The 15,381-nt window shown below is 41.3% G+C and overlaps 1 protein-coding gene and 1 long non-coding RNA gene across 2 annotated transcripts in view; one reads left to right on the top strand and one right to left on the bottom strand.

The window, feature by feature from the left end:
- Positions 1-11,247, top strand: part of ATP6V0E1 (ATPase H+ transporting V0 subunit e1) — a 29,931-nt gene extending 18,684 nt beyond the window's left edge. Inside the window, exons 3-4 of the mRNA XM_032334903.1 lie at positions 3,502-3,631; positions 10,754-11,247. Of these exons, the coding sequence (XP_032190794.1) occupies positions 3,502-3,595 (94 nt within the window). The 3' untranslated portion in view covers positions 3,596-3,631; positions 10,754-11,247. The remainder of the gene's footprint in view (positions 1-3,501; positions 3,632-10,753) is intronic.
- Positions 4,641-9,720, bottom strand: LOC116585509. Its single transcript, XR_004283672.1, has 3 exons — positions 9,503-9,720; positions 9,016-9,261; positions 4,641-4,970 (listed from the first exon to the last, which is right to left on the bottom strand). It is a non-coding gene; the product is annotated as an uncharacterized LOC116585509 (long non-coding RNA).
- Positions 11,248-15,381: the final 4,134 nt, after the last annotated feature.

The following is a 15,381-nucleotide window of genomic DNA, read 5'->3' as shown; positions in this document are numbered from 1 at the left end:
CTCCCGTGCATATGGTATTTAAAGCACAATCTGCTGCTAACCTTGCCTTGTCTCTCACAAGCTCATGAGCCCCTCGAGGGTTGGCCCCTTAACCAGTTAATCTTTGCACTGGTAAGTGGTTGTGGAATTAATTAGGAGCTCCGGGGCTGCTGGATTTGTTTTGCCCTTTATATGCTGTGGGAGCTGCCTGATGTAGTGGGACTCAGGAGTTCTGGGTTCCTCTTCCAGCTTTATCTCTGATTCACTGTGAGGTATTAAGCTCCCTAGCTCTTAGTTTCTTCCTCATTAAAATGAGGAACATGGACTTGACCTCTGGTCCCTTCTAGCCCTGCAGTTCTCTGAAATATGTTACCACACCATAGCTGCCTCAGTAGTTTGAATAACTTCAGATGGTTGGTTATTCGGCTGGCCTTCAGGTTATGGAGACATGTGGAACAGTTTGGGCAAGTGTGAAGGGTACACTTAGTTCTCTTTCCTTGGACACATGAAGTAATAGATTCACTGGAATAGGATCGCTTCCTCCACCCACTTCCATCAATTCAGAGTGGATTTTTTTTCTCCTTCCAGTTTTCCACCGTGTTTATCAGCTTTAAAGGGAAATTTTAAGTCAGGCGGTAGTCAGAAGGGCAGGCAGAGAGTTCAGCTGGTGAGAGGGGGAAAATTCCTCCATGAAATTACAAGTGAACTGACCTGGGCTTTTTCCCAAGGAATTTTCGTGAACTGTCGTCTGTTGGTTTGGTTTGGTTTTGAAGTGAGATGTTTTGCTTGATTTGAAACATTAAAGAGTAGTATGTAAAATTCAATTTTAGAAAGTTTCTGAATCCTGATCGGAACAAGCAAAGTGGTCTTTGTTCTTGATTTAGGATATTTTTTTATTTACCTCAGGTAACAGAGGTTTATGATGGACTTCATCAACAATCAGCAGATGTATTCTTTGTTTTCTTAACTCCCGACAGATTAGGTTTAGCTAAATGGATGCCTTCTGAACTGTTGTCCGTGAAAAAATATTTCAGAAGATAACTTTTGTAGGGGGAACGTTAGTCTCAACTGATTGCTGGTTCAGGAGCTCCTACCTCTTACTTAGTATTATGACCACAGGCCAGCCATTCAACCTGTCCCTGCCTCGGTTTCCTTAATTGTATTGTGGGAGAATTAAAAGAAGGATTATATGTGAAGGATAGCATCTGTATTTTTTAAAGCTCCCTGGGTGTTTATAGTGAACAACCAGGATTGAGAAGCCCTGCTATACAACATGATACAAAGTGCTGGAGATGGTGCTTTTATCCCATTCTGTACATTTTTCAATGAAAAAAAAAGATCAGTTTAGCTTCTAGCATAATTTTTATCTAGTACTTGTAAGCGTTGGCCAGTTATTTCAGTCTCTTATGAAAGGATGAACGACTGTTTTTACAGTCAGCCTCTATTGCCTGCTGGGATTGGGGAAGTCCTGGGTCTGTGTGGAATTTTCCATGACTCTTAGCTCCGCACCATTAGTGTTCACTGCAGTCACAGAGCTTTTCAGTGTGTCTGCCTGTGCTATCCTCTTTCTTTGTTTCACAGTGTCAGATAGATGTGACCTCAACTACAAGTCTCGGTATTCTGTTTGTGTTTAATATTCTCGTTCTGAGGTCAGATCAGAGCATCTCATCTGAATTAGCTTTTGGTTTATAAAGTGAATCAGCCCAGGGTATCTGTTTTGGCCTGATTTCCTCAGGTGTCATGTTTCCTGTCACAAAACCCCCTTCTCTGGGGTGGGGCGGGAAGGCGGATAGGTTTGTTTCTGTCAGTGCAAGCCTCGGGCAGGGTACTGGCAGGTTCTCCAGCAGTCTGGTCATTGGTGATCAGAATCGGCTTTTTGATCCTTAGACTGGAAGAGTTCTAAAGATGACAGCAACTGGAAGAAAAGAGATGTAACCGGGCAACAGCCTGGCTAGGTTTGGCTGGTTCCCCTCATATAAGGGAATTTAAAGTGCTAAAATTTCAGGAGACTCCTGTACCAATTCTCTCTCCCTTTTCCTTGGAAAGCAGTGGTGCAGAGAGGATAGCTGCATCAGATTATATTACTACAGTCTCCTCTCCCTGATCAGTCGATGGAGGCTGGGCTTGTTTACCATACCCTCCCCCTGCAAAATGAGATACATTCTCCAATCACTTCATATATATTACAGAGGAATGAAAGTCAGCGTGTATTCTGCTTTATTCTGGTCCCTGCTCAAATGTTACCTCCTTGGAGAGGCCTTCCCTGACTACCGTCATCACTCTCTAGTCCTTCATCCTACTTCATTTCCTTCCTGACATTACGTTATGTTAGCTTTGTGAAGGTAGTGACACTTCATTTTCTCCTCTGTATCACTGGGGCCTGGAACCTAGTAGGTGCTCATTAAATATTTGTTTAATAAGTAAGACATGGGGTGGTTTGAATAGTGAGATATTTTTGTATTATCCTCCTTTTGTCTTAGCTCAGTGATTCTCAAGCTTCACTGGATATAAGTATCCCTGGATCAGACATAAAACCATTTATTCAGGGGATGCCTGGGTGGCTCAGTTGGTTGAGCAGCTGCCTTCGGCTCAGGTCATGATCCCAGCATCCTGGGATCGAGTCCCACATCGGGCTCCTTGCTCGGTGGGGAGCCTGCTTCTCCCTCTGCCTCTGCCTGCCATTCTGTCTGCCTGTGCTCTCTCTCTCTCCTTCTCTCTAATCAATAAATAAAATCGTTTAAAAAAATTAAAAAAAAAACATTTATTCAGAACTTTGCAAGTTGTAGAAGAAAATTTTAAAGGCAATTTGTGTACCTTCTTCACTTTTAACCTTGAGGTAGTATGTAACACCACTGTACTTCCTCCATAATGAATCTATATAGTACAGAGGAATGCGTTGTTGCTTGGTTTCTCAAGTAAGCTGGGGGAATTAAATACCCATTTGGTTCAGCTCCACTGGGGCCAAAAGATGTGTTACATATTTTAGTGGTGATGGTGATTAGAGAAGGGGAGCTCAAGTGTTACAGCCTCATTGAAAGATGGTGGGCTGAAATTTAACCTTGGCTCTCTCAGTAAAAATGGGTGTGTCCTATGGATTGTGGGTCTTAGCATTTGGAGAATGGATAAAGTAACACCCATTCTTCCTAAGCTTGGAAGTTGTGATGATGCTAAATTGAAATTAGGTAAAGATATTCTGAGGTAGAGATGTTACTGGAATGCGGGAAACCTTGGCTACGTGGAATTAAGATAATGAGAGAAAAGACAACTATGGTGAAGTCTCGCTGCTTTGTCACTGTGTCTTGAAATGAAGGCGGGGTGTGCTCTTTGAGACGTGGGGTGTAAGATGTGCTCCCACTAGTACCACATGTTTTATGAACTTAGTGTTTGGAAGGTTTGGTCTGAGCAGAAGAGATTTAAATTTTACTAAAGCATTCATTTTCATCCTAATTGAAAATGGTCCTGTTCCAACATGAGTTCACCACTTTCTGTTGTTGCTTTTCCTCCCCTCCATCGTTCTTTTAGTTGGCTGATTGCAATTCTGGCCCAACTCAACCCTCTCTTTGGACCACAGTTGAAAAATGAAACCATCTGGTACCTCAAGTATCATTGGCCTTAAGGAGGAAGACCTGCTCGCCAGTGCTCCATCATTGAGGTGACTAATACCCTTGACCTTTCACATCAGTGTTGTCTGTCACTCTGGCAGCTAGAGGTTGCCTTGACTTTTCCTCAGAAAACTACAGCCATTTTAACACTTGGCAAGGGCAGCCGGTGAAGAACAGAAATAAATTTGGGACTTAGGCCATTCCCCTTACCAAAAGACTTATTCATAAGAGTCTTTTCAATTCTGCTGTTACCCAGCCATTTAAGTAAAGTTTGCGTGTAGTCTTTAAAATGCAGGAGCATCTTACTTATATGTTATATTGTAGGATTCTTAAAGTTGCTGACAGTTTTAAATTAAGGGCATTTCTGAATGCTTTGAATAGAGAGACGGGTGCTCTTTGAAAGCTGGAGTTTAAATTGTAAGTTTTATTTGGTTCAGATCAGAGAAGTGAGGAGTGGTATAGTAGAAAGATTTATTCACTGGCCAAGAGTCAGAAAACCTGCCGTTTAGTTTGTTCCTCTTCATTATTTTGATAAATGGAAGTCAGCCCTCACTGCTTGCCTAGATCCTGGTTCCGCTTTTTTGGCAGGAGTGTTTCTTAGGTGGTACCATGAACTTGTATCAAGAGACACATGGTGTCTGACTCTCCTGTCTTCCATGATGCTACGATGATCAGTGGCTTCAGGTAACAACAGCCTCGTCCCTCTGATGGCAAAGTACTCTGCCAACCTTTTATCTGGGGATTTTATCCACTGATGATCTTAGCCTGAAGTAAACATTTGTGTAGAAAGTACTAAATGGTGATTTTGTAGTGCCACTGTTACATCTACATTTGATTGGATGAGATGTTTCTATAAAGATGAATTTACCCTCATTCTAGGGCTATTCAGTAACCTTGAAATATAGATCATACATGAAAAGTAATAAACATATTTAGTTCTTTTCAGAAATTTCAGGGTAAGATGTTAGTGCCCAAGTTACTTCCAGGGTATCCAGAGAGGTTTTCTTTTCTTCCCTTTTGAATTTTAATCAGTTACATTTATTACCCTTTTAATATAGGTTGTTCTTTCTTTGGCCTGTGGAAGCCTGTCTAGACTGGCTTCTGTGTCCTTTGGTGTTAGTTTTTGGTAGTTTCCTTACTCACTGGCAACGTAAAGAGGTCCCAGATGCGTGTTTCCTGTCCTGGATTTGGAGTCAGCTGTTCCTCAGATTGCTTTCTAAATTTCCCACTGAAAAGATCCCTGGTTTACTAATCGGCCCTCAAGCCTAGTTGGTTCCTTTCAGTGGGAAATGGATTTAAAAACCAAGATCTGATTGTCAGGTGCATCCATTTCTCTGGGGTGTTGTTGCTTAAGCCTTTACAGTGGACAGAGCCAGGAAGTATGTTTGTCTAAGAAGAAAAAAATCATGAGTTCATGTTAGTACCTTTTTTTTTTTTTTAAGGTTTTATGTATTTATTTGACAGGGCAAGAGCACAAGCAGGGGGAGTGGCAGGCAGAGGGAGAGGGAAAAGCAGGCTCCCAGCTGAGCAGAGAGCCTGATGAGGGAGCTGAAGGCAGATGCTTAACTGACTGAGCCACCCAGGTGCCCCTCATGTTAGTACTTCCAATTCCAATTTAACATTTCATGGTTTTTACTTCTTTGGTTTTATACTTGAATATCATTCACATATGCTGAAAATTTTGGCTTATAAGTAATTTACTTATTTTCATTATCCTGCAATACATACAGTTTCAAAATAACACCAGAATAGCTACTAACTCTAAGTTTATCGAGTGCAGTTTAGGATTTCTTTGTTGCTTTATTTGTCCTTAAAACAAATAAAGAAAAAGATGTTGTTTTCTGAGGGCACTTGAAATAATTATTTCCTCTCATAATTATCAATTTGATATATAATCAAATTGTTTTATTTTGTGTTCAATTCATAGTAATTTTTTTATTTGCTACTGCTTTTGAATATGTAAAACCTATTCTAAAGTCAAAATTTTAAACAGAGAGGTCTGCCCTTCCTGTGTTTCATTTTGCCAAGATAAGCAAATATATACATACATACATACATACAAACATACATAAAAATCTATATGTGTATATATATAGACATGAATATTTATATCTCCTACACACAGCTATTACAGAAGAGATATCATATTATATATGCTATTCTGTACCTTGGGTTTTTTTCACTGAAAAATACATCTTAGAGATTGCTTTTATCACTGTATAGAGATATTCCTCAATTCTTTTTTTATAGCCATTGATGTACTTTGGGATTGTTTCTAGTCTTTTGTTGTTATTGATAAAGGTACAGTATCATCCAAAACGTATGACATTTGGATTAGATTCCGTGAAAATTGAATCAGGTTTAAAGGTATAAATGCTTTTTCTAGCTATTACCACATCCCTTCTATAGAGATTATACCATTTTTACATTTCTACCAACAATATATGAGAGTGCCTGTTTCCTCACAGCCTGGATTTTTGCCAGTCTGATAGGTAAGTAATCAAGTTTGTTTTTGTTTTTGTTTTTTCCTCTTTGAGTTCTGTCATTGCCCAAAGGGTAATATATATATATATATATAGTATTTTCTGATTTATAAGATTTTTTTTTTAACCTGTCTTTTTTTCATCAAGTTCTCCTGTTTGTTATCCTTCCTTTTAATTACAGTGGATATTAGGTCAGGATGTTGATTGGGGTTTCAGGCAGAGAACTTCAGGCCTCAGTTGGATCTGCTTTCAGCATTGCCTTTCACTTAATTTCTCGGAGCCTCATTTCCTTCCCTTGTAATAAAAGAGAATTGGGCCCTTTGGGTCCGAGGAACAGTGCTTGTGTGGATCTGAAGGTTCCATTTGTCCATTTTCAATCTCAAGTTAACGTGACAAATTCCTTGTTTGCATTCTGGCTCCCAGTACAAACCAGGGCTGCTCGAAACCCTTGTATTAAATGGTTCCTTTACAAGCAGATGCCAGGAGGCAGGAGAGCATAACCAGGAGGACCCTGACTAGGAACGTCCTGTCACATTTATTCTGCATTTGAGGTCATGATTATGGTAGTACCATAACTGTAGGCCTTGGAGTTATCGAATGAAGAGATCTAATCTCTGCCTAACATAGAAGCAGACAACTCCTGTGACAAGACTTGACTTTTCTTTGTGGTAAATCAAAAGGCTGAGCTCAATTCCCTTTTGAACTTCGTGCTTTGATACAACAGTGGGATGATAAAGGAGTCCAGAAACCAGATCTAGGCCTGTCTTCCCCTGGTAAGGAAAAGCTCTTGATTTTGTGCATGATAGAGGCCAGATATTGGAAAGGAGGCGGCATAGGCCAGACGTGTTATTCAGCAGAGGAAAATGAGGAACAGTCATGAAAGCTTTAGAATAATTTTGTATGGATGGAATTGAATTGATGTCAATAGCCCAGGTAAGCACCTAGCTCATCTTTTGCTACTTTAATCGCCACAATTTTCTTTCATGTGTTGGTGATGATAGGCAGAGTTATAGCACATTAGGTTTATTGGCTGGAAATCTTGCGGGTACTTCTAAGAACAGCGCTCATTCCCTCTCTGCCCCTGCTAGCCTTGTCTGCCTCTCCTAGATTCCTAAGATGCTTCCGGAACTGTCACATTAAGATTGCTGTTTTTGTCACGGCCCATTTTCCTGCAGCCTTGGGGATGTGCGATGCTAGTGTAAAAACTCCTTGGAGTGGATTTGGCTTCTGCCCCAGCAGCCTTTAAGTTAGGTGGTTTACCACATCATTGTAATACATGATGTATTGTAGATAAGTTTATATGGCTTACTCTTGTCCGAAAGGGCAGACATTCTATTTTATTACAGAGTCTGAACAGGAGAGGAATAAAGTGTATTGGTAATTAGGCCTCTGGCCAGAGGGAACTGTTTTTCTATGCATTCCAAAAATAGTTGAGTGTTCATGAGGTCCATGGTACCGAGTGGGGATTTGGGGGAAGGCGTGGGCTCTGAAGAGGTTTGGGATCTGTTGAGAGGCTGAAATGAAACCGTATTTGTGAAAAGTAAACGGTGTAAGGTGTTTTGTGGTTAAAAAGTGTATCTTTTACTCTGCTCTCTCTGACCGGATATGCTGCTGCCACTTCAAACTGTCATATCTGTTTCAATTCCTGAGGTTACAGATTTTGCTGTCACTTAGAGTCAGAACCTGTTCAATCACCTCTTTCTCCTCTTCCTTGAATCCAGTGGATCCTGTTAATGGCTGTTAAGTCTGCTCCTCCTCCCTGTTCCTCCTTTGGGCACCCAAAGTTCTAAGCCAGATCATTGTGGCTCCGGGTTATTACAGTGGCTCTTCATCAGGCCCCCCTTTCTGCAGTCACCATGTCTACAAAACACCACCTTATTTGTCTTCTTGATGCAGCACTTCCTAAAAGAGACCATTGCTTGCCCCAGAAGCTTTCGGTAGTTCTCTATAGGCTGCTACGGGGTTGTTGTTTTTGTTTTCAAACTTGAAGTCCCTGAGTTTGTGGGTCCTGACCCTTGGGATGTTCTGTAACATGTAGGAAGCACAGCTTTTGTTGGGTTCGCCCAAGTCCCCGTGAGCCACAGAAGGTAAGAACTACTAACCTGCAGGTTATGTCCAGCTTCCTAAGTTGGCGGTCAAGTCCTTCCTAGTTGTCTTCAAACCACTTTTGCAGCCTTTCTTTGACTACTTTGCTCAGAGACCTATTAGTTCCAGCCCTGCCATTTCCATGTTCTTGACCTAATGAATTTTGCTTAGCCTTTCCTGTCTCTCGCTGCCCTATTAATTTAGAAGGCAGATAAGTAAACACACTCTTCTGCAGACATTCTCTTTGCTCTGCAGACCTTCTCTTTGCTCTCTCGCCTTCATTCATCCATTCTGTCAATTCTTTCTGACGTTTTTTCTGAGTGTACAGCTTGCAAATCCTTGTACTTTCTTTACTGGCCTCTTGTTTCAAAGTGATTTCCTTTCTCTGTAGATGTATTTAGCTCTCCAGTTTTGGCTTTCATTTGTGCATTGCCTTGACTTGTTAAATACACAGACCTTTCATTTGCTTAAATGTTTCTTGTAGTTAATGTATAATAAACATGTATCTTACACAGAATTATAAAGAAGGAATTGTTTTGTGAATTTATCTAAAATGTAAAAATACAGATAAAAATGAAACCTTTTCTTTGATTAAAAAAATATATTCACTCATCCTCCCCTGAACAGATTTGCTCGTTCTGCCCTTAATATTTTTATGTTGTCTTCATTCTCCCATTGTATCTGAAAGTAGCCTTAACGATTTCCTTATTTTATAAAATGAGAACATGGACCCTTTGGTTGAGTTCCTCTTCACCCACCCCCAAACGGCTATTTCATGTCGAGAGAGACAATTAGAATATGAGCTTCTTTAATTCACTCCCACATCAAACTACAGGTCCATGCCATTTAACATAACACTGACTCACATTTATCTCAAACTGGTATCACTGAGCTTAAGTGAAAATTTTTCTGATTCTTTGTGGTTTTCCAAAGGTGAAGACTTAGTTTTCCTTTCTGTGTCCAAAGAGGTCTAAACTATGAGGAGGTCTGATCTGTGTGTATCATAAAAAAATTAACACAAAAAACATCTGTATTCACAGCTTCAGTATTCTCAAGTTAGATTTATCATCTGCCTGGAACTCAGGTCTGTGCAGATGGATGGTTCTGCTGGCCTAAGGAGGAGAAAAGGAAATGATCATTAGATTAAAGGTTTTATGAGCCCATGAGGCCACAAGAAACCAGTAGCTCTGGTAATTGCCCCTCCCTGGCCCAATGTGGTTATTTTCTTAGTACATTGTAAAAACAGTTTTCTGATTGTATCTCGAGTCGAATGTATTTTAGTGGGTCCAGCAGTCTGGTGCTTTCCATATTGAGGATGATTGGACCGCCCCAGCTGGTTCCAGTAAGACTTACCACCCGTCTTGTGTTTGTTTTGGGGCATTATGGACCCCAGGCCTTGGCAAACCCATCATTTTACGACACTGCCCTGTGGATTTCCCGGTTGTGCTAACTGATTGGGAAAAACTCAAAGGCCCATCGGATCTCCTACATACTATTTGACCTTCAGTCTTGTCAGACATGCCTGCCTATAAACCATATCTCTTCCCAATTTAAGTAGCTCCTTGCCCACCTGCACCTAACCCTCAACATTCTGGCAAATTGTGTGTCATAAACACCTTGTCATCGTTGTCTTTTTTTTTTTTTTTTTTTAGATTTTATTTATTTGAGAGAGAGAGCATGAGCAATAGGGAAGGGGCAGAGGGAGAAGCAGACTCCCCGCTGAGCAGGGAACCTGATGCAAGGCTCCATCTGTGTGCCCCGGGATCATGACCCAAGCTAAAGGCAGACACTTAACCTACTGAGCCACCCAGGAGCTGTGTAACCGGCTTGTTTTCTTTTCTGCCAACTCAGGTTTTGTGTAGAAATTTTTTTGAAAGCCACTGTTTACTGGATTTTTATATTCTCTTTATTGGCTTTTAATTTTGAAAGTAGCATATGTGGCTTCGTTTATAGTCCTTTATTTTTTCTTCTTAAAAGATTTATTTATTTATTTATTTATTTATTATTTAACAGCTAGAGAGAGCACAAGCGGGGGGCGTGGCAGGAAAAGGGGGAAGGAGAAGCAAACTCCCTGCTGAGCTTGGAGCCTGATGTAGGGCTGGATCCCAGGACCCTGGGATTATGACCTGAGCCAAAGGCTGACGCTTAACTGACTGTGAGCCACCCAGGCACCCCATCCAGTTCTTTAAAATGAGTTTTATATAAAGAAGTCTATGCGACCAGTGCTGTCAGTTTGATGTGTGAAGATTCCTATTTTCAATGTTTGCTAGCTGTAAGAGGATAGGGGCAAATACAGATTCTTGAAGTGAACTCAGTAGGTTCCAGTAGGATCAGTCTGAGTCCACTCCCTCCTTTCCATAACACAAACTGTGACTCACGATTCTCCGTTCAGTAATGTCTTTGGTAATCAGACCTGTTGTCACAGCCCTGCAACACCTGCCCAAACTGAGACATACTTGAGCTCACTTTTCAGTCAAGTATTTATTGACCACCTATATATATATTTAAATTATTGGCCTGATTGACTTTCCTTGATGTTACTAACCTTTTGCCCTCTTAAAGGATGGCATCAGGATCAGTTACTAGAACGGCTTTGTTTTGCAGGTCACGAAGAGAATTCCTCTAGATGCAAAGTCAACTCCAAACCCAGACCACCTTTGACTCGCCTCTTTCGGCCATCAGCTGCCTTAAATACTCACACCACATTTGAATATCTTACTCTACAATGCAGTATTTTTTCCTGTTACCTTTTTTACATTTCGACAAATTATGTGCCTACTTAAACCTAAACTGTGCTGACTCTCTACAGCGTTCATGCACTCTTCTGAGCTAGAAGGTGCTGTTCTTCTGGGAAATACATTGCTTTCTCCTGGGAACCTGTGAATTTGAAGATGACTCCTGCATGGTCACAGCAAGGGACTCAGCGAAGTGTTTAACTGTCACAAGACAGGATCCAGTGGGGCAGTCAGTAGGAAAGCAGAGAGCATGTTCAGAGGCAATATTTGTTCTAACAGAATTATACCAAAGTATATTTTCAGGATGACTTTCTTATTTCTGCCATCTACTGGAATAAATTATTTTTCTGCTTTCTGTGGAAATCTGGTTTCGGTGTTTATTAAGTTCATTTTTGTAAGCTTTTATCTCTTGATGCCTTTTTTTTAAAAAATGATTTTGTTGTTCAAACTGAGGTTGGAAATATAAACCTGGTCATGTAGTCTGATATACCTGAAGAGACTGGTGAGTGCTTTTCTTAGTCATTAGTAATCATTTGAGTGCTTGCTGTAGCCAAGGCACTGGAGGAATCAAAGGTGTGGGAATTGTGGTCCCTGCAAGTTCAAGAGCTGATACACAATCTGGAGAGGTAAGGTTGGTCTACATTGACCTGTAATCTGAGGCCGTGCTAGCCTGTTGTCCATAAAACAGTGGTTATGATGGTGAACAGTGAAAGGGTCCGTATCCAGCAGAGGCACAGGTGGAAGTGGCCTTCCTCGTACCATCACACCCTCACAGATAGGACTGGAGAAATCAGGACGGATTAAAAAGCCTGGGATGGGGCAGTAATTCTGTGTTTTCGTAGCAGCCATCTGAATAATTCACTAATTTGGGGACTTTATTAGCTTTAAGAAATTAAAAATTTAAATGGGTCTAAATTTTCACCAGCCCATGGCTTTTTGACTGCCGGCCAAGCCAAGAATGGATTTCCTGTTTTGCAGTTTGTGCTTTTCTATTCCTCCCAAACGGTCTGAACGCGTTGCTTTGCTGTTCTTGTAACAGAAGAGTTTCAAGTTGAGATGGCTGTCCTGCTTTCATTTCTTTCTTTTCATTCTTTACTTTGATTTTGAACTTCAAATTTTGAGAGGCAACTCTATACTTTACATTTCCAGCAAAAGGGTTTCTTTAGCTAATTTCATGGAATACATCAAACACTGAAGATCTGGCACTGGAGGGACATTAGTGGCAAACACGAGCTAACCCCGTAGTTTCTAGATAAGGAATCTGAGCCCAGAGAGAGAGATTGCGTTCCTAGTTCAGTGCAGCTGGTCAGATGCAGACCAGGGAGTGGGATCCATGTTTCTTAATTTCCCCGCTAGAGCCCTTCTTACTTGCTACCCTGCCTTTCCCAAACTTGCAGCCAACTTTGGCTTTCGGGTTTTAGGGAAGACTTCTGCCAGGCTGTCGCCCTTCAAAGCAGTTCACTTGACATTATTATTTGTCATTGAAGAAAGCAATGCTGGTGGTTACTATGGGTACAGAAAAGGATGCTGCAGTTTCTGAACCCTAACCATGGGGGAAGTGTGACTCCATTGCAACTATCTACCCAGATTCTTCAAGTCTGGTCCTGCCTTCCATTAGCACTAGCGGTCAGCCTAAAGCCTTCCAATGCCACTACACTGCTTTCTGGCGTTGCACCATGGTTTTGAAGCTGAGCCTTGTGATGTCTCTAATGTAACAGCGCTTCCTTTGAGTGTTGCTTTCGCCTGTCTTGAGTTCAGCATATGGCATTAGCTGATAGAGAATCTGCATTGTTTCAGCACTGTGGGGCTTAGCTGTGGCGTGCCCGTGGCAGTGATGGAAGCCGGTGTTCCTGATCATGGTTTGGCACAGTTCCAATTTAATGGCATAGTTGAAAGCTGTGGTCATGACCCTAGCTGATCTGAGTCCCTGAGTCCTGCCTTACTCTGTCACTTTGTATTGATCCATTTTTGTACTTCCCATTTGCTCTCAATTAGACATTTTGGGAAGTCAACTGGATTACATTGGTTTTTTGCATTTGGACTTGCCACTTGGTGGGATCCAGTTCCTACAGACACAAGTCAGGAAGATCAGTGTGTTGGCTGCATTAGTAACAGTGAGAAACACAAGGATGTGAGCACTGAAGGGGCTGATTCTGTGCCAGGGAGGTTTTGATCGTCCCCCAGAGGGGGACCTGCTCAGTAAGCCTTCTAGGGAAGTAAAAGGCCCTAATTGCAGCTCAGGCCTGAACCTGGAGGTTTCTCTCCAAACCCTAGTGGGACCTACAGCTAGTGAGGACCCTAATGGCCTCAGCATAAAGCCTATGAAGAAAAAACCTCGTTTCCTAGCCAAGTTGGAGATCAAAGACTTCGCAGAAAGATTGATCACAAGCCCCTAACAGCCAGGTACTGTGACTGTCACCACCTAGCTTTATGGCTATTGAAATGAGGGAATGAGGAGATCAACTCATTTTTTGTGAGGGGAAATTTGCTAAGTTCCCTTTGTCCAGGAACTCATTTAACCCTTGGGCTTGTTTGCTCATTTATGACATTCTTAAGAATATTAGGGGCACCTGGGTGGCTCAGTGGGTTAAAGCCTCTGCCTTCGGCTCAGGTCATGATCCCAGGGTTCTGGGATCAAGCCCCGCATTAGGCTCTCTGCTCAGCGGGGAGCCTGTTTCCTCCTCTCTCTCTCTGCCTGCCTCTCTGCCTGCTTGTGATCTCTGTCAAATAAATAAATAAAATCTTTAAAAAAAAAAAAAGAATATTAAATACAAGTAATAAGTAAACTCCGTTACATGTTTTCTCCCCACCTTGTTCCTAGTAATTGACCTGTGTTGTTACATCACAGCCCACCGCTGCAGAGCACATTTTGTTTGACAGTTCTCTTGCTCCAGTGATCGCTGGGACCCCAGCTTGGAAGGAGCCCCGTCCAGCCCTTTAAAAGGATATTGGAAATGTCCTACTCCTCCAGAGCCTATCCGGATGAGTGCAATGTGGACTCTGGCATGATCATTAGGCTAGGAGAGGCTGCAGGTTTGCAGTCTCGCTCTGTCTCTTGGGCATATTAACTTTGAGCAAATCATTTAATTTCTGAGCTTCAGTTTTTTTTTAATCTACAAAGTAGAGATAACACCTGCCTTTTCTGCTATACAAGCTTGTTACCAAGTGACATGTTGTTGGTGAAGATGATTTGTAACTTTTAATAAAACACAAAGTATTTTCCAAAGAAATGACAAAACCGCTAGGATCCCCTGATGACATTTTTTATAAAGACAGGCCCCCTAAGAGGGGCAGCCAACTGATTTTATTTATTTATTTATTTATTTACATACGGTTTCCCTTTTGATTAGTCATTGGTACTTGGGTTACATAATAATCAAGGACACACACCGGGCTCCAGGCCTGAGCTCTGAGCAGGGAGATGGATCTCTCAGAAACAATCCTAGTGTAAGTGTCTAGACCACATCCTTCCTGCCCTTCCAGGTTCTATGTGAGTCCTACAAGCTCTTCTACCAGAACGTGAGTATTTCTGGCATGATTTAAGATGTAGTCTGAGGGTCATTGTTCTTTTGAACGATGTTTTTGTTGCTTTCTTTAAACATAGTATGATGTCTCTACCCTCATCACTGACCCAGCAATAGTTTATCTTATCTGGCATTGCTTCGGAAGTAGTGGTTTTTGGTGGTTTTTTGGTTTTTTGTTTTGTTTTGCTCATTTCTTCTGGCCAGTTTTTTTTTTTTTTAACAATGTGTAAGTGTTAAAATTAAGAAATGGGTTTTTTTAAAAAGATTAGTTTGTTTTAGAGAGTGTGGGCGTGACTGGAGGGAAGGGCAGAGAGAGAGGGTCAGAGAGAGAAACTCAAGCAGACTCCCCGCTGAGTGTGTGCAGAGCCCCAGGACAGCTGCACAGAGATCATGACCCTGAGATCATGACCTGAGCCGAAACCAAGAGCCAGTGCTCAACCCACTGAGCCACCCAAGCACTGCAAGAAATGATTTTAATTGTTGTTTGGACTCCTGGAAAATCTGTCCCTGGGCTTCATCTTCCAAAAATTTGAAGAGTTAATTGCTCCTTTGCTAACTATATTTAAATTTTATCTTAAAATATATATCTAGGCATTTTACAATGGTTTCACTGGCCCATCCTTCTATGCAAGTACTCTCTTCTGTTTGAAGAACAAATATATTTGAAATGAAGATGGGACTTGAGGCAAAAGTTAGGTATTACTTTTTTCCCTGCTCCTTTATTTCAACTTTCTCTCAAAAGTTGAGGGGATGGAATTAATTGTAGGAAATCGTTAATTTTCAAAGAAAAAAAGCACAGTATAAAATAACCACCATAAAGGATATTTATTGTAGCACAATTAATGGAAAGCAAACTTAATGCCCAACAAACGTAAGGAGATGCGTAAAGAAGTCACACTGCATCCAACTGAAGGAATGTCATGGTGCATTTAATTATTTATTTCTTTCTGCAATGTATGTTGAGAAATGAGAT

Source organism: Mustela erminea, chromosome 3 (genome assembly GCF_009829155.1).
Source record: "Mustela erminea isolate mMusErm1 chromosome 3, mMusErm1.Pri, whole genome shotgun sequence".
Classification (NCBI taxonomy): Eukaryota; Metazoa; Chordata; class Mammalia; order Carnivora; family Mustelidae; genus Mustela; species Mustela erminea.
This window is presented reverse-complemented; position numbering and strand designations above follow the sequence as displayed.